The following is a 24,894-nucleotide window of genomic DNA, read 5'->3' as shown; positions in this document are numbered from 1 at the left end:
TCTGTATAATGTGACTATTGAAATATTTTCCCGCATCACTCGACAACGGATCATGCTTATTTGTATTTATGTAATCTCCCTGCATTTAGCGGTTTAAGTTTTTTGGTCGTTTTCTGGTCTAAGTGTGACAGTACTTCGAATTCAATATTGTCGACTGAGCAAGCCGGCATGCATGGAGGGTCCGAAAATGAGACATCTCATCCCGTTAACAAGAACCCGTCTAAAGCGGATGATGGGCATGAGTGCGTGACCGAAAGCGATCCATCGATTGAAAAGGGATTGAAAGGAGGGTTGGGATCAAGTCGACCTACTCCGCCTTTTGTTTATGATTACTTTCTCCCTCTTCTTTTTTCCTTTCATTTTCCTTGAACTCCACTACATGATTCAAGACATCTCACAAAAGAGACCCGACATGTTTAAATCACGGTTCGCGACGGGCGATTACCACATGCCCTCTCCCGAAGGTAATCTCGGTTCTCGAAATCCGAAACGGCGGCCAGCAACGACGGGTCGTTTCCTCAGCCGAGAAACGGCAGGCCCCCCGAGATGACGAAAGACGGGTAGGCAGACCACATCACACGCGACTGCAGATTTCATTAATAAAGAAAAAAAAAGGTGACTGATTAATTATTCATTAAACATATCGATCGAGCAAGCGTTCGATCTGCACACCGCTAAATGCCTACTGATCTGCGCATTAAGAAGGGGGTTGTGAATCTTGTGATCACGTTACGGCGCCGCGATTGGTCGCGAGCTTCGTTATCAAACGGCGTGATGATCGGGCTGGCATAAATCTTTCCCGTGCCGCGAGAAAGGCGATCGCTTTCATGAGAGCACACGTGCCCCCCTGCCCACCTTCAGCACCGCTTAAGATATATTTAACAAAGGAGTATCCTTGTCGACCCCCCCTTTAAAAAATACTTTGGAAGGAAATAAAATTATGTGCTTGATGTAATCGGCCTTCTTTTTTTAAAATTTGTGTACTTGTCAATTGCCCGAAGGGTCTCGAAAAGCGCCTTTTTTTTTTCTTCTTTTCGAGATTAAGTTAATTAGTATCTCGGGGCCGCATATCAGTAAAACCCTGAGATATGTTGCTTCTAAAAGTGCCTCTTTAATCCGAGGGCTTTTAATTGTTAATCATACCTGACCACAAATTAAATACGGTTCGGGTCCATTCCATGATCATCTCACAATTTCTCGGGGGAAATCGGTCAATTAAACTTTCGCCGAATTCCTAGATGAATGCACCCTTGACACTGCCGTAAGGAAAGAAAATGTTGCCGTGGACATGTAGGCGAGAGTAAAGCCAACGGAGAAACTTTATGTGATTTAGAGTTAGGGCTTTATAAGTCAAGCCAGTATGCTTATCGCTTGTCATTTCTATACGACAAGCAACTATGATGTAACCCATATAATGACATGACCCGCTAGTTTGGGATTGAAAAAAAAAACGTGCAATATTTCAACCTAATTATTAAAGAATATCGGTATAAATATGGGCTTTATATCTTCCTTAAATATTTAATTTACTCGATGTAGTCTCGAAATTTCCGCTCAGTATACAATGTCATCCTTGAACTTTTAATTTGTTTAATGTGATCCTTGAACTTTTAGTAATTATTCAATCTAATCCCTCAAACATTATCCTTCAATTAATTTAGTTTAAAGACAGTATTGAATATTTTCATATAATTTATGAATCAGATTGGATATGGAACAACAAATTTATGAATCACATCAAATAAATTAAAATTCAATGACGGCATTATACATTAAATTAAACTTTAATGACCATTTATATCATTTCCTATAAAATATTTATATAAATTTATTCTCAACCCGTTGCACTACTTAAACTTTTGAGAAATAAGAAAAATATAACCATCGAAAATGAATCATTATAAGGAAAAACGATTTTTGACTAACCCTAGGAAAGAATGAATGAAGACGGGGCTAGCAACGCCGTCGAAAGGATAAAGTAGCACTCGAGTTTAAATCATGAAAGTCAACGGCGGTCTTTCCCCCCAACATTAGCGGAGGGACGATCTTTTGCTTTACTTTCCGGGCTGACGGCCGCGGATCGGAAGCGGAAATGGCTCTTCCGCCTCTCCACACGACGCGATGCCGACCTCCGTCCGTCCCCACCACCGTGGAAAAAAGTCTCCCCTCGCTTTACGCTTTCCTTTATTCACACGATCTTATCGCCAGCCCCTCCCTGAATGCACCATGCTTGGCTGCTGATCAACATCATCCTTGTCAGCCCGTTCGGTCGATTTTTTACAACCCGGCGGGCCGCACCGCCCTAATTAGTCGAGTATTTGGAGGCGAACTGGCATGGCAAACTCATTGCTGCAATCGAAGGAGGCTGGCTACCTTGGATGTCTTGTCAGTTAAGAATTGATTTCGCCAATTTCAAAAAGATTCAGAGTTTGATTGCGTTTATATAAAACACCTATAACTAATTTACTTCAAACTAATTTTTTGACAAAAAATCTGAAATTTGTACTCTTGTAATAAATTTACATTTCATTACTTTTCATTAAATTAAATTAATAGTATGAAAAATAATGAGACCGGTATACATATGACAAAACTTTAATTAACAAAGAGTATCCTTGTCAAGCCTCCTTTAAAAAAGGCTTTGTAGGGAAATAAAATTATGTGCTTGATGTAATTGGCCTTCTTTTTAAAAAATTTGTGTACTCGTTTGTCAATTGCCCGAAGGGTCTCGAAAAGCACCTTTTTTTTTCTTCTTTCTGAGATTAAGCTAATTAGTGTCTCGGGGCCGCTTATCAGCAAAACTCTAAGATATATTACCTGTAAAAGTGCCTTTCTAATCCGAGGGCTTTGGGTTTTTACTCATACTTGATCACAAATTATAAATGGCTCGAGTCCATTTCATGATCATCTCACAATCTCTCGGGGGAAAATTCATATTGACGATCATTTAAACTTTCGCTGAACTCCTAAACTAATGCACCCTAGACCTTGTTGTTAGAAAAAAATTAAGCTGTCGCCGCATATGTGTGGGCGAAAGTAAAGCGAACGAAGAAGGAGGGTGTGATTATCTTGACGTTTGTTTGTAGAAGTCAAACGAGTACGTTCATCCCTTGTCGTTTCTACATGACAAGCAACTATGATGTAACCCGAATAATGACATGACCAGCTAGTTTGGGGATCAAATAAACGAGCGAAATATCAACTTAATTGGTGAAAAAAAAATATTATAACAATAAAATAAATGATTTTTGAACTCTAATTAAATGTGTAATATTGTCCTTAAACATTTAATTTATTAAAAAAGTCGAAATTTTAGCTCAAGGTACGATGTTATTTTTGAACTTTAAATCTATTCAATGTGATTTCTAAACTTTAGGTAAATATTCGATCTAATCCATAAATTATATAAAAATATCCAACATCATTTTTCCATCAATTAAATATTTTCATATAGTTCAAAAATTAAATTGAACATTTACCAAAATATTAGGGATTCAATAACTTCATTATACGCTGAGTTGAAGTGAGGGATCACATCGAATAGAATAAAAGCTTATGAATAACATTACACAATAATCACTTATGATATTTCTTACAAACTATTTACATAAATGCATTCTCAACCCGTTGCACTGTTTAAACTTTTGAGAAGAATTATAAAAAAGGAAAAAAGAAAAGAACTTTTGGGTAGAAGAAAAGTATAACCATAAAAATGAATAATTAAAGGAAAAATGATTTTGACTAACCCTAAGGATGAAGAAAGGGCTAAAAACACCGCCACGTTTATGCGGTGCAGGAGCTCCGCGGGTAAAACCGGTGGTCCCCCCCTCCCTCCGTCTCTCCAAAGGGGATAAGAGATATTATAAATCGGCTAAAGCAGCGCTCGAGTTTATACCGTGAAAGTCAATGGCAATATTCCTGGGATTAAGAGGGGTCGAAATCTTATGTACGTTGATTTGTCGCGCCTACCTCCCCCCAACATTAGCGGAGGACACCGTTCTGTTTTCCGTTTCGGGGCGACGGCTGCGGATGGGAAGCGGAAATGACTCTTCCGTCCCCCGCCCACGGCATGATGCCGACCTCCGTCGTCCGTCCCCACCACCGTCGTCGGCTTTGCGTTTGTACGGCGGAAAAAGTCTCCCGTCGCCTTACGCTTTCCCTTTTTCACACGATGCTCTCGCCACCCCCACTCCCTAAATGCACCGTGCTTCGTTGCTGATTGACATCGTCCTTGTCGGTCCTTTTTGCTCTATTTTTCACAATCAGGGGGCAGCAGCGCCGTGATTAGTCGGGTACCTGGGAGGCGAACTAGCTTGGCAAACTCACCACCGCAATTGAAGGAGGCCGGCTACCTTGGACGTTTCATTAGTCAGAACTTGGTTGCACCGATTTCAGAAAGATTCGGAATTTGATTACGTTTGTATAAAAAACCTGTAATAAATTTACCCTATACTTATTTTTTGAGATATTTGTTAAATTGGATTAATATCATAAAAAAATTACAAGATTGGTAAACACGTGTTATTTAACTTAACAAATTGAACAGTAATTAATGAGAATAAATTTGTTACAGATGTATCAATTTGGGATATTTGATGGCCAAAAAATTAATTTATAGGTAAATTTGTCACTAGCGTATTGATCTGCAGTTTTTTATGGTATTAATATAAAATAAAATAAAAAATTATGTCATCTTTCCTTTTGGGATCTTTGCCAATCGGTGCACTTGACTACCGATAAAATCCGTCTTTTCACCGCGTGTCCATTTCCCGACTTCTCTTTCATCATCTAAAGGCATGAGGGTAGAAGCCCGATCGCCTAGAGGAATGTTACAACTTCCGCGCTTGATCATGCCAATCGCACGTTAATATTGCGCGACGGAAACATAATCGAATACATTCCTCGTAGAAATGAAACAAAATAAAGTGAAAATAAACCCGATTGAGCAACGTAGTATCATTAAGACAGGAGCATCTACGGCTTGACTAGATCTGTTGGGAAATTGGACAGAGAGAATCTAAGAACCCTAGCTCATTGGATACGCGCTCCATGACACGATTAGACTTAGATTTTATTTTCTTTTTCCGAATCGGCACGCGATTTTTGTAGATGATGATTCCTTTTCTTTTCCCATTTCAAGATAGCATCTTGCTGTGGTTATCAATTCTGAAAATTACTTTTTATTGAGTGTGGTCAATAATTAAGGGGAAAAAAAGCAGTATCTTAGAAAATACAAAACTATTTGCCTCCAATCCAAACATGAATATCCAAATTCAAAAGCAAAAAAAAAAAAAAAAAAACGTGTCAATTGAAAATCGTGCGATCAATGGTTTGTCATGAAAACTGTCATGCCGTGGCATCTCCAAATTGAAGTAAAACTAAACTATAGTTGACATGTATTACACTAGATTATCTAGGAATTTTAGCGCACCTTGTATAAATTTTATTGTGGCCAATGACATTTCCATGTCCACTTAGCGTTAGTCGTCATCACACCAATTTTTTTTTTCTTCGATAGAGTTTTTTAGCGCTCCCCCGACTCTTCTTTACCTATGTCCCCCGAGGGCCCACCCCAACGGCCGTCGATCCGCTTACAATCACCACAGCAAATGGCGAGCATCGCAACTAACCCGAGCGCACCAACTCCAATCACAAATGACCCCTCCTCCTTCCCTCTCTCCCTCACAATCCCTGCCTTTGATAGACTTGAGCTCGACGCGGACGTGCCAATCCCAAACGTCGAGGTCTCTGAGTTCAGCCTTGACGGCACTGGTGCCTCATAAATAGGCACTAGGGTCCCAGGCTCAGCCTCGATGAACCTAAGCTCAGGCACAAGGTGTAGGGGGCTCAAGTGCCAGGAGCTCAGGTTTGGCTTCGATAAATCCAAGCACGGGCATTAGAGACCTAGGCATGGATAGTGGGGTCCTAGGTGCAGCCTCAATGAACTCAAGTGCAAGTGTCAAGGACTAGGGCAAAAGCACCAAAGTCTTAGGGCCAACCTTTTATAGACCTATGCTAGGGTGTTGTGGAGCCGCACAAAGATAGCTAGTTCCTAGGCCCGACCTCTATGGACTCAGACTCGTGTCGAGGAACCAAGCACAGGGGCTGAGATCCTAGGCATGGGTGTTGGTGTCCCGAGCGCACCCTCGTGGATTTGGGACCAGCTATTTTAGACTTGGGTTGGCCTCAATGGACCCTGGTGGACACAACCCTAATCTCTAAATTTAGGTTTGTTGCCAAGGACTTAAAAATGCTTATTGAGGTTTCATTATCTAAACAAAAGGTTTTTAATGCAAGTATCGATATTTAATTATATTCTGAAAAATAAACTCCGATTTTTTAAATTTAAGCATTTATTTTTTTGTTGACTCATTTTTTGAAGTGATTTAAACATTAGAAAATGAAGAAGATATTTGTCTAAAAATATTTTTCGCGGAGCAAAACAAGACTTTTTTGGGAGCATAAATAAGGCGAGACGGGAGTCGCTGATGCCGAGCGAGAAAGAGGACCAGCGTCTCGTCAAGCTAATGTTGACAAGCGGGTTCACACGTGTGCCGGTGCCCTCGCTGGTGCGGCAACATCGCCCCTCCTCATTTATCTCCTCCTTTTTTTCTTGTTAGAATTTTTCTTTTACTCCCCTTTTTAGCTCGCTCTCTCTCCTCTCTCTCTCTCCAAAGTTCACTCTCAAGCATCAATCAGTAGCCCCACCACCACGCACCACCACCACCACCACCACCACCACCACCACCTCCTATAGCCGCACCGGCGATACCCGAAAAAGAAAAAAAGAAAAAAATAATAAAAAAAAAAACCTTGTGGTGGGGGAAGAAGGAGGTGGAGGAAGAGGAGCAAGGCTTTCATTTCGTACAGCGACGCTCCGGCCGTCTTCTTCCGTCGCCGCTCCAGCAGCGCCGCGTGCTTCGCTCGAGCTCGCATGCTTCTCCGTCGCTCCGTCGCAGGTGCTCCAATCTTCTTCTGCTTCTTCTGCTTCTTCTGCTGTTGTTTTGATCACTTGAAAAGAGGAAGCTCGGATCTCTAATCGTCGCTCCATTGCTCTCTGCAGCGAAGGAAATTCGGAGCTCCGGATTCGGCTCCTCGCGTCTCCGTCTCGCTTTCTTTCTCCGTTCCCGAAGCTACTCCCAGCTTCGACCGCACGGTGCTTTTCGCTGAAGCGATGTGAAAATATCTACGGCCGATCAAATCTCCGGCTTTAGATCCGGACAGCGATTGAAGCGGAGCGAGGAGGAAGCTTCGTCACCACGAATGCTTCTCTTTAGAATTACTCCTCCGGCGAGCTCTCCTGCTTTTTTCCAGCTGTTCTGCAGATTCCTGCGAATCGATCGCGTCTCTTCGGGAAACTAGGCGGTCCGCGGTGGTTTTCCGAGCTCCGAGAAGGGAGAATTCGGATTTTATTCATTTATTTTCTTTCGGCGGTTTTTTCTTCTTCTTTTTTTCTCGAGATGGAATCGGATCTTCAGCAGCAGCAGCAGCAGCAGCACCATCATCATGCCTTTCTGGATCACGGTCACGACCCTCCGCTGCCTCAGCATCACCAGCAGCAACAGATGAGCTCGGGCCTGTCGCGTTACCGATCCGCGCCGAGCTCCTTCGCGAGCTTGTTCGAGAGGGATTTCTGCAACGAGTTGCTCGGCCGGCCTCCGAGTCCGGAGACGGAGCGGTTCCTCGCGCGGTTGATCTCCGGCGGCCAGGACGAATCGCCGGCGGCGGCGGCGGCGGCGGCGCAGAATCTCGGTGGATTTCAGCGGAGTCCGCCGCAGAACGAAGTGACCAATCCCCAACCGCAGCTCATGGAGGCGGTGAAGAGCGAAGCGAATGTTATTCCTCAGCAGCAGAGTAACTACTCGTCTGGTTCTTACTATCAAAGTTCATCTCAACAGCCTCAACCGCCTCGGCCGAATCCAAGCTCGACCTACGGGGCCGCTGGTTCGGATCGGTTGCCGCCGCCGCCGAAAGTTGGCGGTTCGAATCCGAATCTCGTTCGCCATAGCAGCTCACCTGCAGGGCTATTCGCCAACATCAACATTGATAACGGTATTGGAGTGCTGTTTTTTTCCATGTTGCTTTCCGTTGAGATTGATTTGTGGTTTTCACTGTTTAGCAATGATTTTACAGAATTGATTCGACCACTCATGAAGCTGTGACTCGCAATCTTTGACTAATTTTCTGCCACAATTCTGGGATTTCATTTGATTTTTAATTCTTACTTTTAGGATGTTGATGGAACAAGTTGCCGTTTGTCTTCTCTCATGCAAGTTGAAATAAATTATTAGCAAGTTTTTCCTCGTTTAGTACCTGGTTTTCTACTAGTTCTGTGGAACTTGCGGATTCGTCAATAGAAGCACAAAGCAAGCGAGCTTGAACCTAGAATTGACTTGGAATAGGCACAATCACAATAGGAAATTCAGTGCCTGTAAATGCTAGGTACTAGGAAGTTTTTTCTGGGATCGTATTGGGTATGCTCAGAGATAAGTTGCTTGAAAGTGCACAATCTCACAGAGAAATGGCAATAACTGGCCTGCAAATTGCAGGCTTTGCTTCTATGGAGAGCATGAGGAATTTTGTCGCTTGCGGCGGAGCAAATGCCGAGGCATCTTTTGCTAATGCGAATAGGTTGACCAATCACATGAGCTACTCATCCAGGTCCGCTGTGGGACATATGAGTCCGATTTCCGAGCTCGGGGATAAACGCATGGAAGCCTCCATTGATGAAGGTGCAGCTTTTGGTGAAGGTAACGCTAACGATTATGTTGCGGGTTATCCTATGAGCTCTTGGGAGGATTCGGCCAGCATGTCTGAAAATTTTAATGCTCTGAAAAGAAGCAGAGATGATGATAAGAAGTTTTCAGGCCTAAATGCATCAGATTTGGTGGTACTATTTTTTCTCAAGTGTGATTTCCCAACTTTGATGTGCATCTAGTGTACCGACTGAATTGCCTTTTTATGCTCAGAACGAGGAGGTTAGGAGCCGTCCTCCCATGGGTTTGACGCATCACTTAAGTCTGCCAAAAACTTCGGCAGAGATTTCGTCCATTGAAAAGTTTTTGCAGTTGCAAGATTCTGTGCCATGTAAAATTCGTGCTAAGCGAGGTTGTGCCACTCATCCTCGTAGCATCGCTGAGAGGGTAAGATCCATGCTCAATATTTCTTCATGAACTTCGTAAGAATTGCCACAAAGCTTAGGTTCGGTTTCCAATATGTGAACAGGTGACCGTAAGACGGTATCACCTATTCCAGTTATAGAACTGGGCAGTTTTTGTGAACCTGGGAGTGTTTCTTCTGCTTGTGATCAGGTTAGGAGAACCAAAATCAGCGAAAGAATGAGGAAACTACAAGATCTCGTGCCAAACATGGACAAGGTAAATTTTTCATCTGCTCTTGCCGATGCCCGGGAAAACTGATTTATTGAGTGTACTCATTTGCACTCTGTCTTGGCAGCAAACCAACACTGCAGACATGTTGGATTTGGCTGTTGATTACATAAAAGATCTCCAGACACAGGTTAAGGTAAACCCATCAACCCTTCCTAGTTCCTATCAAGTTCGTACGCGCCTCGTGACCTTCCAAATATGATGATCATGGACGCTGTTGTGTCGAAGATTTTTAATATGATGGACTGGATTCCTCATGATTCTTTAATTATCACATATTTTTGGCAGGGCCTGTCTGCGAATCGTGCCAGATGTACGTGCCTGAATAGGCAGCAGCAATAATCACACCAGATCCCAGGAAGGGAGACTCGTGTGCACTGTACAGAGCTATAGGAGTTTGCAGGAAAGACAGCACTCTCAGAAGGCAAATTTGGGCTTCTCTGTGCAAGCGAAAAAGAAGATGATAGGTATGGTCAGGCGTGGAGACGAGAAGTTACAAAGATAGAAAAGAAGGCTCTGAAAAGCCAAACCGAAACAGAAACTCGCTGGGTACCCCCGTATGGAAAGCAAGAGAGGACCTGAAGAAAAGCCTCTATGGTGTAAAGGGCGTGTCAGATAGTAAATGTCTTTTCGTGTTGTAAAGATTAGGTCGGGACGTTCACCTAAATTGCGGATAGATCTCTGTATTTATTAAAAGAGGGAGGAGAAAGCAATAAGGGGGGGAAGATAAGGTTTCGTTGCTAGCGTGGCCAACGACAATAAAGAGAGAGATGCGATCGATGGTTGGCGAAAAGCATTGAATTGGAAAAGAGAGCGATGCGGGGGCCACTCACGTTCGTCCCTCGACCGTCGCTGTTGAAGGGGACCGGTATTAATGACCACCCCCCCAAATGGCCAAAGTCGAGGTTAGATGCCGGACCTAAGGGGAGCCTCTGATGTGTCTCTGTTGTCCCTTCCTCAATTGGCGACTCTTGTTAGTGTATCTGCATTCCATGGTCTGCGTGTCCCAGCGCTGTCATGCGATGCTCGATCGTTAAAAATTATGGATTTTGTCTTGTATTATTCCCCCGTATTTAAGGTTAACCAGAACCAGATGGTTGCGAAAAATAGAAGCAAAAAAACGAGGAGCTACCAGATCATGGTCGGTAAAAAGAGGAAAATCTTTCACTTGACCCCCAAAAAGAGAAAATGTTTTTTAGTTAAACCAGAGACGATACCTGATGGAGACGCGTCAGTGTAATGCGCTTGTGTTGGCATTGATGGTTCTGTCCACTTCTGCAGGAATTTTATCATTTTCCTATAGGTCCCTTCTTTTATTTTTACTGTTTTTACGAATGAGCTAAGCATTTGAAGCCTTCACGTCGAAGGAAGCAGAGAAAGATGGGGTCAGTGTGAAATTGACGGGAAAGGAATTTTATTAATCGGATTCACAGCTTTGCCATGGGGATGTAAAGATATTGCTCTCCCGTCTCGACATGTGATGTGCCCAGTAATATTGTGAGATTATACTGATCTTAGTCCATTTCAGGCGACTTTTCCGTAGTAAGAACAGGCCTAGAGTGAAAAAGGGGAAGGAAGCACCACTTCTTTGTGATTCTGGGAAGACACCTTCTTTTTTTTTTTTTTCACGCAGACTTTGATTTTTGTCGGGAGCCAATTCCTAAACAGCTTGTGTTGCAATGTTTAGTTTGCATATCTCGTGTTGAGAGATTTTTTAGCTGCTCTAAAGATTTAGTGAAGTTATGGTTCACAGTAACACGAAGAGGGGGTTGCTATTGCAAATCATCTATTTCCGACTTTTTCACTCATCATAAAGAAAATTTTCTTCTCTACACAAGACCGAGGAAAAATATTAGATAAATTTCATCATCGGTGACATTGCGTATCTATAATAGTATAATCGAGGATGCTCGCGCATCTTTCGCAATCTTGTACGAACAATAATATTCCACGATAAAGAGGATCCGTGGAAGTGACTCCCACGTAAGTGATGATCTCACTTTCCCCGTCTCTTGTGAAAGGGAAAAATATGCTTTGTTTCCTTATCGCTTCAGAAAGGACACGAAGCTTTCCATAATCAGCGTGAGAGAGAGACGGAGAGGGTGACCGACTTACTGGGGAGTCAGTCATTGCGATGCGCACGACCTTCGAGGGGTGAAAGTAGGTGGGACCGTTGGATCCAACTCTGGTCTCGCTGCGCTGTGATTTGGTCGGGACGGAAATAGGTGCTTCCATGGTGGCATCCTGAGTTGCGTCTCGCATCATGTCTTGATATTGTGAGTTCAGCCGCCGTAACGCCCTCGGGTAGAAGCAGGTCCAGACAGACCAAGTCGTAAGGCTTACGTTAGCCTCCATTAGCGTTGTTGAAATGAGTTATTAACCTATTTCTTAATTCATATTTGATGCATTGAATTATTATATGATAATTATGTTCAGTAAATATATCATAAATGGGTTTATAATTATAAGTTCAAATAATATCAATATTAAATGTAATTACAACTTATTTAGATTCGACCCAATTCAACTCTCTCACGTTCACTCACTTCATGGCCTTATCTTAGTTTGGATATGAGTTTTCCCATGTTTGATTAAATATAGAAGTGTTTTGGCAAAATGGGTTGGATTAAATATGAGTTACTAAATTTGTATTATATGGAAATGAGTCAAAACGAGTTAAATGAATTAATTTGAATCGAATTATTCTCAACTCGACTCAAACTTGACCGAATCACCCAATTGACAAGTGTATCCTCCACTGAGGTGATAAGATAAGTCAAGCTTAGTGAGACTAAACGAGTCGTGGGGCTTACCTTAGACTCTGCACATCTCATGGATGGTGTAATCGACTAATCATTATTGCCATGTGCTATAAGTCTTGTCTTATTTAATGCCATGTGGGTATGCATCTCACTTTTAATTGATCAATTGCACTGCGTGATCCGTCACATAAATCCATTCTACAAACATGTATCTGAAAGAGAAGATCAAGTGAATAGAATACATACTCTTACATGAGCATATTTACTTGAGGTTTCTCCGCCTCCAAATAATCCTACATTATCGAATAAAGCTCTCTCTCTCTTTTCACAATAATCATCCCATTTTTTTTTGTCAAGCCTTATAATAGGCCTAAAAGTTTCGAACCATCAATCTCCTTTTAATCAAGAGACAACTACCTAAATCAAATATTTTTATGACTCTTTTACTACCGAATTTTCTTCACCGAGATGTTTGCATCGCAGTCCGTACTTCTCTCGTATTTGTAATCATTGTGAGAGGAGGTTGGGATTATCAAATGAAGAGTGAGTAATGCGGATGAGATAAATATAATTGGTGTGTTGGAATGACATTAGGGTGGTTGATATTAGAAGTTCTAAGATAAAATAAATATATCTTTTAAGAGTTCTCAAAGCAGATTTGGCTTTTTATGCACAAATTAGTCGGGAGTTGATGCCGTTCTTCTGATGAGGTCATAACAAGCCAAAATCAGTTGTTGAGCCTAAGGTGATCTACTGTCTCGCTTGATGAATTAAGTTGGGCATGATACCACCTCATATAAGGAAGCTGTTCGCCATATAATTTTCCAAAACAACTAAAGAGGAAAGGCTAATCTAGTGTATTTCATTCCCTAGGCACCACACAAGTTGTTCCGCGGCCATGGAACTGTCGACCCATACACTCGCATGGCATGTTATCTTAAGTCCCTTCTTTCAATTGCAACAAGGCTGTAATCGAATCCACTCGTTTTCTCATCAAATGCCAGATCTTGAAATATGAATATACGTGCCGATGTCCATGTGTTGCTATTCGGATTATGAAAAGATCAAAGTGTACGAGCCGCCGATTTTTTGCTTTGATAATTCGGAGCATGACCGAAATTAGCAAAAATGTAAAAAGTGAAAAATCAATAGACGCAAAACTCCAATGGAATTAACCACAAAACTCTTTCCATGGCGAAACCATGCATTTTTCTGTTCAATCGGCTTTTTCGCCTTCTAGCTCTAGGCAGCATGAAATTAACATGGTTTATGCATCTTATTTTTTCGGGACAGCCCAATTCCCACACCTTTTTCTAAAATTATAATAAGCCGTTTTTAGTTGACTGACCAAACTGCCATTTAAATACCAATTCAATCGAGCAGGGATTACTACTTTTATAGTGAATTTTTTATAGTTTAAATCCAAAAATGATTGAATTTGACTCTCTTATCTTGGTTTAGTTTGAAAATTTTCCTTGAATATATGCTGAACCTACAACAAAAGGGAATTCTATTTATTCTACCAAAAGCAAGACAAACTCACTTAAAAGAAGAATATTTAGTGAGAATTCAATATGCAACTCGTTCATTATTTAAAATCTTAAAGAGATGGTAGCACCTTCAGAGATCCAACAATTACTCAAGATTTAGGGGAAACAAGCGGTCATTTTCAGGATTTTTTTTTTTTCAAATCATTCATTTTCGATGAAATAAACAGAGCCTAAAAGAGTAAATAACATGATAATGGGTATTCAGCGTGGATTGATGAAGGAGATGGTTAAATGTATTAGGGATATGGATAATAAATGCTTGATTTATATAGTAAATATAGGGTAATCCGATCAATTAATTTAAAATGTTGCATTTTAGTTGAAAAATGAAAAGGGTGCAGATAGAATCTCGCCCATCATTTTCTATTAGCTAATTCTGTCGACTAGCCCAGCAGTGATTCAACTTGAGCCCAAGCTCAAACATGTTTTGTGGGCTGAACTATACAGGCACGCCCTCCGGCGATAGCGAATTGGCCGGCCCAAATCGTGCTTTGACCTACCCCATCCTATTAATGGACCGGGTCTACTGTGACGTGCCGTGTCATGTTGCGTCTTGCTTGCCCTATTGCGCCTTGGGCCAGGCCCATTTTCTGTGTCTACGTGTCTCTATTCTTTTGAGAATTTCCATCAAGTCGCCAACGAAATGAGAATGAAATTAAATCACACATTGTAGATGGAACTTGCTAGTCATAGCTCTTTTAGGGTCATGTGTATCAATAATCACTTGCCTTGTATACGGAAAAGGAGTAATGCCAAGGAGACCGGACAATACGGCAAGCGCTTGCGAATGGGTGGAGCTATTTCCACTTTTTTTCTTATTATTCGTATTTCTAATTAAAAGGTGAAACTATCCTTCAAATTCGGTTAGGCATGTATTGATATTTAATTGCATAATTTTCGGCATTTATGTTTCACGAGTTACTACTCTGCCTGCGTATGGTTAGACTTTTGAGATAGTATTTGACAAAATGTAAAGGACTTTAAGTTAAAACAATTTTCTAAAATTGCAAACTATATTTGTCAAATTGTAATCAAAATGTCAATTGTGAAGTAATTTGAGTATTTGACCAAAAATAAAATGAGGAACAGTAACTAGGCTTGGCTCTCCATTATGATTACGTAAAATTTAGACAAAGCCATAAATGGACAATGTCTTAATAACTCAAATAACAATATCATGTTGTCAGATTAATGAATATGTGATCGAAGAAAGAGAAATTATTCTTCAATTTCGAAAATAATGGTTGTGTTGATAAAATGCATTGTTCATCCACGGCTCGAAGAAAGAAAAATTGTCGATATAAATACAAGGAAAAACAATCATCCGAAAATTTTTAACTAGTGTAGTGACTCGGTAAAAAAGATATTAGAGATAAATTAATTAATTATTTTTTAAACTTAGGTAAAGGGGGCGTGCCAAAGAGTGAGAAGGAAATGGAGAAAGAGAGAGAGAGAGAGAGAGACATCGGTAACTTTTGAGCCAAATCTTAAAAAACGAAGGCGATTTAGTCAATTCGCTTAAAAAGGGTAATTAACTTTTACCAAAATCTAAAGAAGGCAACTTAATTAAAGTCGCTATCTGATTTGCATATGGGAATCGCCTTCCCATTTCTGAAAAAAACCTGACTTTTAGGCAAGCGCAATGGATTTACATTACCCCTTTCCTCCACATTTATTAGCCATATATCTCAGTAATTTCGGTAAGCAGGAAAATTACCATAAATGTCTCTGCCTTTTTCCTATAAAAGAAAAAAAGAAAAAGAAAAAAGGAACACGGTACGTTCCGACAACACGTGGCGCGCGGAAGCGCCGGGGAAGAACCTAACGTTCCATTCCTGTTTCGAACTTTCCCTCCCAAAACCGAAATCGATTTGAATTCCCGATTCATCCGTTACCTCCGCAGGAAACTTGTCCTCATTCAATTCCAACGGCGATCGCCGAAATTCGAAATAAAAATTCAATTTTTTCCCCCACAAGTTCTCCCCATTCGAATCCCCGGTTCCGGGCAATCGCGCTCCCTCCGCCGCCGCCGCCGCCGCCGCCGCAATCAGTCGCTCCTCCGGCCGCCGCCATGGAGGAAGCGGAGTCCGACCCCGATCTCGGGTTCGGCTCCGGCTCCGGATGGGCCTCCCCGGCCCTCGTGTCCCTCGCCCCGTTCGCGGCCGCGCCCTCCCCCGCGCCGCGCCGGCTCTCGAGCCAGTTCGCCGAGCCGGCCCGCCCCGTCCCCTCGGCGCGCAAGCTGGCGTACGTCTCCCTCCAGGGCCGCCTCGTGAACGCGGAGGAGGCGACCTCCGCCCGGGCGATCGGCGGCGGCCTGAGCCGGGAGGAGGCGGTGGCCTGGGAGCTGTTCGGTCCCGTCCAGAGGGTGCTCCTCGTCGCCGTCATCGGCGCGGCCGTCGCCGAGTCGAGGAAGAACTGGATGATTTCGCAGCTCAGAAACTCCGTGGAACTTAGGGTTTGTTGATTTGTCATGGAATTTAAATAGATCATTTGTGTGTTAGCTGCTTGAAGTGCGAGTTAAGATACGTTATGCTGGTTGGGATTAAGCGAGTTCTGATTGATTGCGGCAAAGCTCTACTTTTAGGGCATTTCCAAAGACCTTTTAACAATCCCTAATCTTCTCCTTTTGATCTGCTTGATGAATTCATTTTCGTTTAGGCTCGATGCGCTTTTTCTGAGCCTGACATGAGAACTCACTTGTTTTTTACTTCGATGACCAATCTTTCAGGATCAGATTCTGTCAAGCATGCAGCAGAAGCTTGACAAATTGTGCCAGCAAGTCCATAATGTCAAGGACCGAGAGGGAAATGGCATGGAAGCATCCAATGTCAAGAACCTTGGGTTCCCGTTCGATGCAACCTTCGAATCGAACGGAATTGAATTTGTCGATTGTGGTTGTTGGTTATGCGATCAGCACCACAAACAGTTCGGGGGACAGATGGTAAGGCAAAACTTGAAGATGCACTTTTTATTTTTCAGGGCGGGTGTGGAGTTCGGTTTGGGAAAGTTTATCATCTAGCCTAGTGTTAGTGTGGATTACAAGTTGTGCAACACACACATTATGTCCAAAGAACTAATCGTTCGTTGTGAATGTATGGTCAGTCGTGCCATTCCAGAATGACCAAACAGCACCTGTGGCATCTTGGTGTCGTGATGCGATATAATTTTAACAATCATCACTGTTGCTCAGGAAGCAGATTTCATACAAAAGCTTAATTTTTCCCTGAAGTCACATTTTTCAGTTCCTTATTCACTTTGTTAAAGCAGTCTGCACGCATGATGTTCCTGTGGTTTTCTTTTATAACTTTTTTCCCTTTTTGTGGTTTGGGGCATAGGGTAATTCTATTATGAGAGTTTCCAACGGGAATGATATCCACCAGTCAAAGATGACCTTCACAGAAGAAGCGGAACCAGAGGAACGACGCATGTCTGACTTGTCGGATTGGGCTTCAAGTGTGACATCTGCAGCTGAAATTCAGGTGTTGAACATACATGCAGTTTCTTTTCTTTGGTTTAGTCGCTTATGCTTTTATATTGTAACTGCTTATTGGATTGATTCTTGTTATTTAGAGCCTGTGTAATCATAGCCATTTTAGTTTGACTCTTAGTTTGATCTGAAAGCTTTGTCCTATGCAAAGCTGCAAATGGAGTTTTCTGAAAATATGCTTTAATTGTCATACAATTCTCATCCTCCTTGATTTATAAAGGATTTTCCTAGCATGATCTATTCAAGGCGGTGGATTAAAAAATATTGAAATTTGTGCATTTGAGCATCCTTGCAGGCAGAAGTAATATAAACATGATCTGTTTGAACTCATGTGTCTCTAGCCTTCTAGGTGTGGCAATGAAATGGCTGACTTTTATGAGAATGAATCTGATGCGGGTTTTCCTACAGACAAATGCCATAGCTTTAGAACAAGACGTATACAATCTCAAGAGAGACTGTGAAGAAAAGGACGCAACAATAAAAGAGCTCACTAGCTTTCTGCAATCATGCGATGCTGCTGGCTCCAAGGCAAATTCTCTTTTTTAACTTACTGCTTCTGTCTTCTCTCTTAGGGTTCCTTTTTGTGATTGTTAAGATTTTTCATGATACCAGAGGATTGCAGAACTTGAAGACATCATGCGCAGGAAGAATGTGACAATTACAAAGCTCAAGAAGGACATGATAATTCTCGAACAAAAGGTGAGATACTAGTGCTCAAATGCTATGTTATTTGTTGGGAAAACTAAGCAAGAAAATAAAGATATGCTGCTGGAACCTTTACATTTTATTTCGTTGTATTTTTCTTAGGAGTTGAGAATAAGGAAACAGCTGACTGCTCTGTCCGCTGAGCCTTTTCTTCACAGCATGAATGAGATCTTGTGTTGTAATTTCTTGGTCTCCACAACTAAGTAAAAAAATGAACCAATACATGTGTCACAGCTCAATGTTAGACAGGAATTGATTCAAGGCGGTGAACAACTGAAATGACTCTTTTGCAAAAGCCGAAGAAGTATAACATAGAAATTTATATTCAAGGGTTACCTTTGTGTGATGTTATTTGAATTGCCTGAGTTCTGTCATCTGCAGGTTGTTCAACTCACAAGACTGCAAAGACCCTCTTCGCAAATAGAAACCAATGCCACCACCAGACAATTCCCTGTCATGGCAGATAATCTCCTTTATGACATGGACAGTTCAACTAGCCCTTCCTCTTCTGATTCGGATAGCTCTCCTAAATCCAGACCGCAAGCGTCCATTGCCAAACAGCAGGAGACACCAGCAGAAAAATGCAGAAATACTTTGAGGAAAACTTATAATTCGGTAGCGGAAAAGACCTCAAGTTTCTCGATGAAATCAGTTGGAGGGCAAACCAAGTCTAGATCAGTAAGTCCTCTTAAGGAGATTACTACAAATGAGAAATCAAATAAGATCTCTTCAGAGCGGCAAAGGCAGCTGTTGTCGGCTGGAGGAGATTTTAAGAGGAATCGGAAGCAAACTAATACTGGATTGAAGGATGCAATCGCTAGGAAGCGATGGTCTTAGTAGAAGTTGTAAAACTTCGACCGATTTGTTTTTAAGTGCCGCTAAAAACTAGTTGAAGAATCTAGTCAAGCGTCTTGCTGGATCAATCGACATTATAAATTATTCAAAGCAAGAGATATTTCTTTATCTGCAAATTCTAAATGGCAAGTTGTGAACCAGTTACAATCTCTGCAATCTTGAAGGACTTCCTCTTCCGAATTTTGTAATGCTGCCTCATGTAAGGATCACCAGATGTGGCTTACATCAGATTTGTCATCGAGGACACTGTCATATGAACATCTAGATGGATAAGTTATTCTCGAACTGTAGATGCGTTGATCGAATCATATATGCTTTCATAAGGCCAATCGAAGCCAGCAGCATAAGAACAGAATCAGAAGCCTCAGCATTTCATTACATGTTTGGGAAGTCATCTTTTGATAAGTTCTTTTTTGGTTGTTTAATTCTTGCAGCATTCAATATCAAACAATCAGAATCTCTCCAAATATACAAATATCATATTCGCTTGTTTTTCTTTCATTATTTAATCTTTCTACCTTTTTTTTTTATTAAAAAAAATGCTCCTTTTCAAATCGTAATCGGAACAAACTACACTGCTTGAGTTCTATTTGGTCCAAACTGAGCGTAGTAAACACGGGAGAACAAATGCTTGCTCTCTCTCTACCGCATTTTTGGGTAAGCACTTCTTTTTAGGGGCTTAAGGGTGCATTTGGTTCAATATTCCCAAGAGGTTTTTAGCCTCCAAAGCCTTCTTGGGAAATACTTGATTGCTTGGCAACAATTTTGAAGTAGCTTTAAAGTGAAAGTTAGCATTGTAAAGCCGAAAGCCCAATGCTAGTAAAGATTAGCTTTAATTTTTAGTATTTGACCAAATGCTGAAACTTAGTTTTTCTTCCAAAACTATCATTTTTCATTCTTCAAATTTTTAATTTTGCCCTCATTATTATTTTTTAAATGCCAAAATAATGCTAAAAAAATCAAATATATATAAATGCTAAAAAATTAAATATATTTTGGTCTTTTAAAAAAATATTTATATATTTGATTTTTTTAGCATTATTGTCAAAATTTATATTTAAAAAGTTGCATACAATATTTTTTTCAATTTTAAAAAATAGAAATTAAAAAATTCCAATGAAGGGTTTGGTCTTTTAAAAAAATTATATATATGTATTTGATTTCTTAGTATTATTTCCAATTTTATATTAAAAAATCGCATACATTATTTTTTCAATTTAAAAAAATAAAAATTTCAATGAAGAATTTGGTCTTTTTAAAAATATATATATATATATATATATATATTTATTTTTGATTTTTTTAGTATTATTGTCAAAATTTATATTTGAAAAGTTACATACATTTTTTTTTTTCAATTTTAAACAATTAAAAATTTAAAAATTCTGATGAAGGGTTTGGTTTTTAAAATAAAAATTATATATATGTATTTGATTTTTTTAGCATTATTTTCAAATTTATATTTAAAAAGTTGCATACATTATTTTTTCAATTTTAAACTAATAAAAATTAATAAATTTCCACAAAGGATTTGGTTTTTTTTTTAATTATATATACGCATTTGCTTTTTTTTAGCATTATTGTGAAAATTTATATTTAAAAAGTTGCATAAATCATTTTTTTTTCCAATTTTAAGCAAATAAAAATTTAAAATTCCGATGAAGGGTTTGGTCTTTTTAAAAAAAAAAATTATATATGTATTCAATTTTTTTTTAGTATTATTGTCAAATTTATATTTAAAAAGTTGCATATATATATATATTTTTTTCTTTCAGTTTTAAACAAATAAAATTAAAAAACTAATATTAATCACTTAAAGAGCTTTTCAAATGTGTTTTCTACCAAACAACATTTCTCTCAAAGTTGCTTCTCAAAACATAGTTTTATTTGCATTTGTCTAAAATTCTTTAGGCTAAACTGCTTTACATTTTTCCAATGCGCTTTCAAAATACTAAATCAAACGCACCCTAAATCTTGCATAGTCAATATAAAACACTCCAAATTTCTCCAATTGTACAAAAAAAGTGATTTGCTTGTTTTTCTTTACTTGATCTTTTAACGTTTTCTGAAAATAAAATCTCTCTTTTTTTTTTTTTTTTCTCAAATCAAACCGGAACAAACTACATAGATTTTTGTCCAACCCAAAGTGAGTGTAGTGAACGGAATATGCTCACTCTCCTTCAAACGCAATTTTGGTCGAGTACTTTTCTTTGGGGACTTAAACCTTGCGGAATTTAATATGAAACATTCGGAATTTCTCTAAATGTACAAATACTTGATTTATTTGTCATTTTTCACTACTTGATCTTTTGACGTTTTGTGAAAACAAAATCTCCTTTTTTTTAATCAAAACGGAAACAAACAACACGATCCAAATCCTATTTGGCCCATAGTGAGTGTAGTGAACATGCGAAAAATTTTTATCTCTGGAAGGCTTTTTTTCTTATGTACTTCTTCTTGAGAAACTTAAATCTTGCGAAATCTCTGTAAATGTATAAATATCATATTCGTTTTGCTATTTGTTATTACTTGATCTTTTTACGTTTTCAAATAACAAAATCTTCTTTTTCAAATCAAAAGCGAAACAAATTACATGGCCCAAAGTCTGTTTGGCCCAAAATGAGTGTGGTAGACATGGGAAAACGGATGTTACTCTCTCTAAGTACTCCTTGAGGGCTTAAATCTTGCGGTATTCAATATGAAACACTTAAAATCTCTCAAAATGTACAAATATCCGATTCGCTTGTTGTTTTTCATTAATTGATCTTTGGACATTTTCTGAAAAGAAAATCTTCATTTTTAAATCAAAACCAAAATAAGCTACACGACCAAATCCTCTCCGACCTAAAGTGAGTGCAATGAACCTATTGAAGAAAGATACTCACTCTCTCACTTTAACGCATTTCTTGTTATGTACTTTTCTGGAGGCTTATGTCCGGCGGTATTCAATAGGAAACGTTCAGAATCTCTTCAAACGTACAAATATCGGATTAGCTTGCTATTTTTCATTACTTGGTCTTATGACGTTTTCAAAAAGCAAATTTTATTTTTCAACACAAATCAGTAACAAATTACACTACTTAAATGGGAGAAGTATACTATCAGTGCCATAAGTTGTGTACAACGCTCACTTTGGTGCCAAAAGTTTCAATCGGAGAAAAAACAATCACTTTGGTGCCACCGGTAAGAGATTCCGGCTAAAATAATTACGTGACTTTTATATTAAAAAAAAAATTGATATGGCTTGAGAAACGACATCGTTTTCCGTCCTCCTTAAGAAAACGACGTAGTTTTGCTGTCCTAAGTGGATGGCCTCACAAAAACGAGATTGATTTAATTAGGGTTCCGATCATCGTCGGCCGCCGACCTAGCTCACTCGGCCGTTGTCGCTCGGCGGCGTGAGGTTCGCACTTGAGCGAGATCACAGCCTTCGACTTGGCCACTGAGTGGCCAAGTTGAGGTCGGGGTCGAGGCCGAAGCCACGGCCACCAAGTGCAGGGGCCGTCATGGATGGCGACTAGCCCATCATCGGCGGAGGCGGAGGCAAGGGATGTGGGCGGTTGAAGGGGGAGGAGGAGGGAAAACCATTGTAATTTTTAAAACAACAGCGAGGAGTGGCCGAGATTATCCGGTAGCTCAAATCGAAACTGATTGTCGTTGATGAAAATGGCATTTAGATCCTTGTTGAAGAGCTCCCACGGGATCGACCCATCGAGCTCGTTGAATTGGAGGTCCAAGAACTTGAGTGCCGGGAGCTCCAGCACGACCCTCAGAAACTTCCCGAAGAACCAATTGTTGCTTAGATCCAGCTCGAAGAGTTGCTTCAAGTTCCGGAACTTTTGCGGCACGCTACCACAGAAGTGGTTGGAGTTGAGGTGGAAGAGCGTGAGGTCGGCGAGCAAGCCGAGCTCCTTGGGGAGGTACCCGGTGATGTCGTCGTGGTTGAGGTTGACGCCAACGACAATGCAAATGCTGGGGTCGTTGGGGGCGGGGGAGCAGAAGACATTGGAGTAGCCGTAGACGTTGGGGCCGACCCAGTTGGCGGTGAAGCTGTTGGGGTTGGAGAGGATGGCTTACTTCAAGGCCTGGAGGGCGACGTAGGCGTTGTGGAGGCGCGGGTTCTCCAAGAAGGCGGAGGGATCGACGACGACTTGCTCGCCGTGGTTCGTTGAACTTGTCGAGGTAGTGGACAAGGTGGTGGTGGTGGTTGGTGGCGCCATGGGCAACATCGAAGAGGACGGCAAGGGAGGAGAAGAGGATGAAGAGGGCGGCGGTGGTCGAGATTATCCAACAAATTTAGGGTTTAGAGTTTTCAATTGGGGGAGAGACACCAAACGACGTGGTTTTGTGGTTTACATACTGATTGTGCTTTCCGGCGAGTCACATCAGCATAAAAAATTAATAAAAAAATGTCATGTTGGATTTCTATTTAATTTGATCGGAGTTTGCCCTAAAATGATTGTTTTTTAAACTTTTTGGCATTAAGTGATTCAACGGAAACTTTGGACACCAAATGAAGCGCTATATAGAACTAACCAAAGTAAGTGCTATATACAACTTATGGCACTAGTAATGTACTTCTCCCCTACTCAAATCCTATCCGTCCAAGTGAGTGTAATAAATGCGGAAAACTTATGCTTGCTCTCTCTCCAACGATTTTTTTTTTTGTTAGGTATTTCTTCTTAGAAGGCTTAAATCTTGCGGTATTCAATTTAAAACACTCGGAATCTCTCCAAATGTACAAATATGGTACTCGCTTGTTGTTTTTCATTGATCTTTTGACGTTTTCTGAAAAGAAAATCTCCATTTAAAAATCAAAACCCGAACAAACTACACAACCCAAATCCTCTTTGACTCAAAGTGAGTGCAATGAACCTTTTTAAAAAAGATGCTCTCCTTCTCTCTCTTTAATGCATTTTTTGTTAAGTACTTTTTGGAGGCTTACGTCTGGTGGTATTCAATAGGAAACGCTCGGAATCTCTTCAAACGTACATATATCGGATTTGTTTGCTGCTTTTCATTACTTGATCTTATGGCGTTTTTAAAAAGCAAATCTTATTTTTCAAATCAAAACCGTAACAAATTACACTACTCAAATCCTGTCCGGTCAAAGTGAGTGTAATAAATGTGGAAAACATATGCTTGCTCTCTCTCGGACCCCTTTTTATTTTTTAGGTATTTCTTCTTATGAGGCTTAAATCTTGCGATATTCAATTTAAAACACTCGAAATCTCTCTAAATGTACAAATATCATATTCGCTCGCTGTTTTTCATTACTTAATCTTTTGTCATTTTCCAGAAAACAAAACTTTTTTTTTTTCTCAAATAAAATATGTAACAAACTACAGGCGCAAAGTGTAGTGAACACGAAAAATAAATGCTGTACTTCTTTGGGGGCTTCAATTTGCTGTATTCAATTTGAAACCCTGGAATCTCTTTGAATATACAAATATTAGATCCGTTTGCTGTTTTTTCATTGAGAATAAGTATAATAGAGTCATACACATTAGAAAGTAAAATTAGTCATATAAAATTTATCAAATTGGCGCAATCAAGTCCATTTTATTAATCTCATCGAACTTGGCAAGGAAAATAACTATATGATTTTTTTTTTCTATTTTCTTTATCCTATACGGTGCTAACAACGTGATTTTTGTCCAACTTTGCTACAACTTACATGCCATGGAGTGAATTTCCTTGTATGAGTATGTAGATGAAACTTTTGAGTTAGCTAGATGTTCAACCATATGAAATGATTCTCTACAGGGTTGAGATCATGACATGCTTTGTGTAGCCATGGTATAATTTAAGAAATAACCATCATTATGCACATGTATAGTGATGTATTTATCCTTGTCGATGTAGAAAACACCCTTATGGAAGGGTTAAGAGGCGTCGCAAATGGGTATATGTATGATTCCGTTCCTTATGACTTGATGGTGACAATGCCTCATTAGTCAATATCCAGTGATAAGTAGAAGTTAGAAATTTACTTGTACGTGATAATGCATTTACTTTTGCATTTGTCGTGTATTTTTATTTTGAACTTGTCTTGAATTCATGTTATTTGTTGGTATAAGGTTGAGTGGTAAGGTGATTTATTTAATTTAGACTTAGAGATTTCATTTATTGGCCTTGAGGTCACA

General features: G+C 40.1%; 2 protein-coding genes and 1 long non-coding RNA gene across 5 annotated transcripts; 2 read left to right on the top strand and 1 right to left on the bottom strand.

Moving 5' to 3' along the window:
* Window positions 1-6,523: 6,523 nt before the first annotated feature.
* On the top strand, window positions 6,524-10,451 carry LOC104433824 (transcription factor bHLH130). 2 transcript variants are annotated; one of them, XM_010046698.3, is made up of 7 exons: window positions 6,529-6,959; window positions 7,064-8,052; window positions 8,550-8,890; window positions 8,970-9,143; window positions 9,312-9,377; window positions 9,457-9,525; window positions 9,678-10,451. In XM_010046698.3, the coding sequence occupies exons 2-7, from the start codon at window positions 7,461-7,463 to the stop codon at window positions 9,729-9,731; spliced, it is 1,296 nt and encodes a 431-aa protein (XP_010045000.2). In that variant the 5' UTR covers window positions 6,529-6,959; window positions 7,064-7,460; the 3' UTR covers window positions 9,732-10,451. The 2 variants fall into 2 exon arrangements, with proteins under 2 accessions (XP_018724742.2, XP_010045000.2); XM_018869197.2 differs by lacking the exons at window positions 9,457-9,525; window positions 9,678-10,451 and having other exon boundaries at window positions 6,524-6,959; window positions 9,226-9,368.
* A 5,136-nt stretch (window positions 10,452-15,587) lies between these two features.
* LOC104433823 lies at window positions 15,588-19,033 on the top strand. Of its 2 annotated transcripts, XM_039306188.1 has the most exons (7): window positions 15,588-15,732; window positions 15,764-16,156; window positions 16,430-16,642; window positions 17,037-17,180; window positions 17,597-17,716; window positions 17,801-17,887; window positions 18,275-19,033. In XM_039306188.1, the coding sequence occupies exons 2-7, from the start codon at window positions 15,773-15,775 to the stop codon at window positions 18,728-18,730; spliced, it is 1,404 nt and encodes a 467-aa protein (XP_039162122.1). In that variant the 5' UTR covers window positions 15,588-15,732; window positions 15,764-15,772; the 3' UTR covers window positions 18,731-19,033. The 2 variants fall into 2 exon arrangements, with proteins under 2 accessions (XP_039162122.1, XP_010044999.2); XM_010046697.3 differs by having other exon boundaries at window positions 15,595-16,156.
* Window positions 17,877-18,318, bottom strand: LOC120290299. The gene is made up of 2 exons (XR_005548163.1): window positions 18,230-18,318; window positions 17,877-18,092 (listed from the first exon to the last, which is right to left on the bottom strand). It is a non-coding gene; the product is annotated as an uncharacterized LOC120290299 (long non-coding RNA).
* Window positions 19,034-24,894: the final 5,861 nt, after the last annotated feature.

This window comes from Eucalyptus grandis, chromosome 2 (assembly GCF_016545825.1).
Source record: "Eucalyptus grandis isolate ANBG69807.140 chromosome 2, ASM1654582v1, whole genome shotgun sequence".
In the NCBI taxonomy this organism is placed as follows: Eukaryota; Viridiplantae; Streptophyta; class Magnoliopsida; order Myrtales; family Myrtaceae; genus Eucalyptus; species Eucalyptus grandis.
Note: the sequence above shows the minus strand (reverse complement) of the source record. Positions and strands in the feature narration are given on the sequence as shown.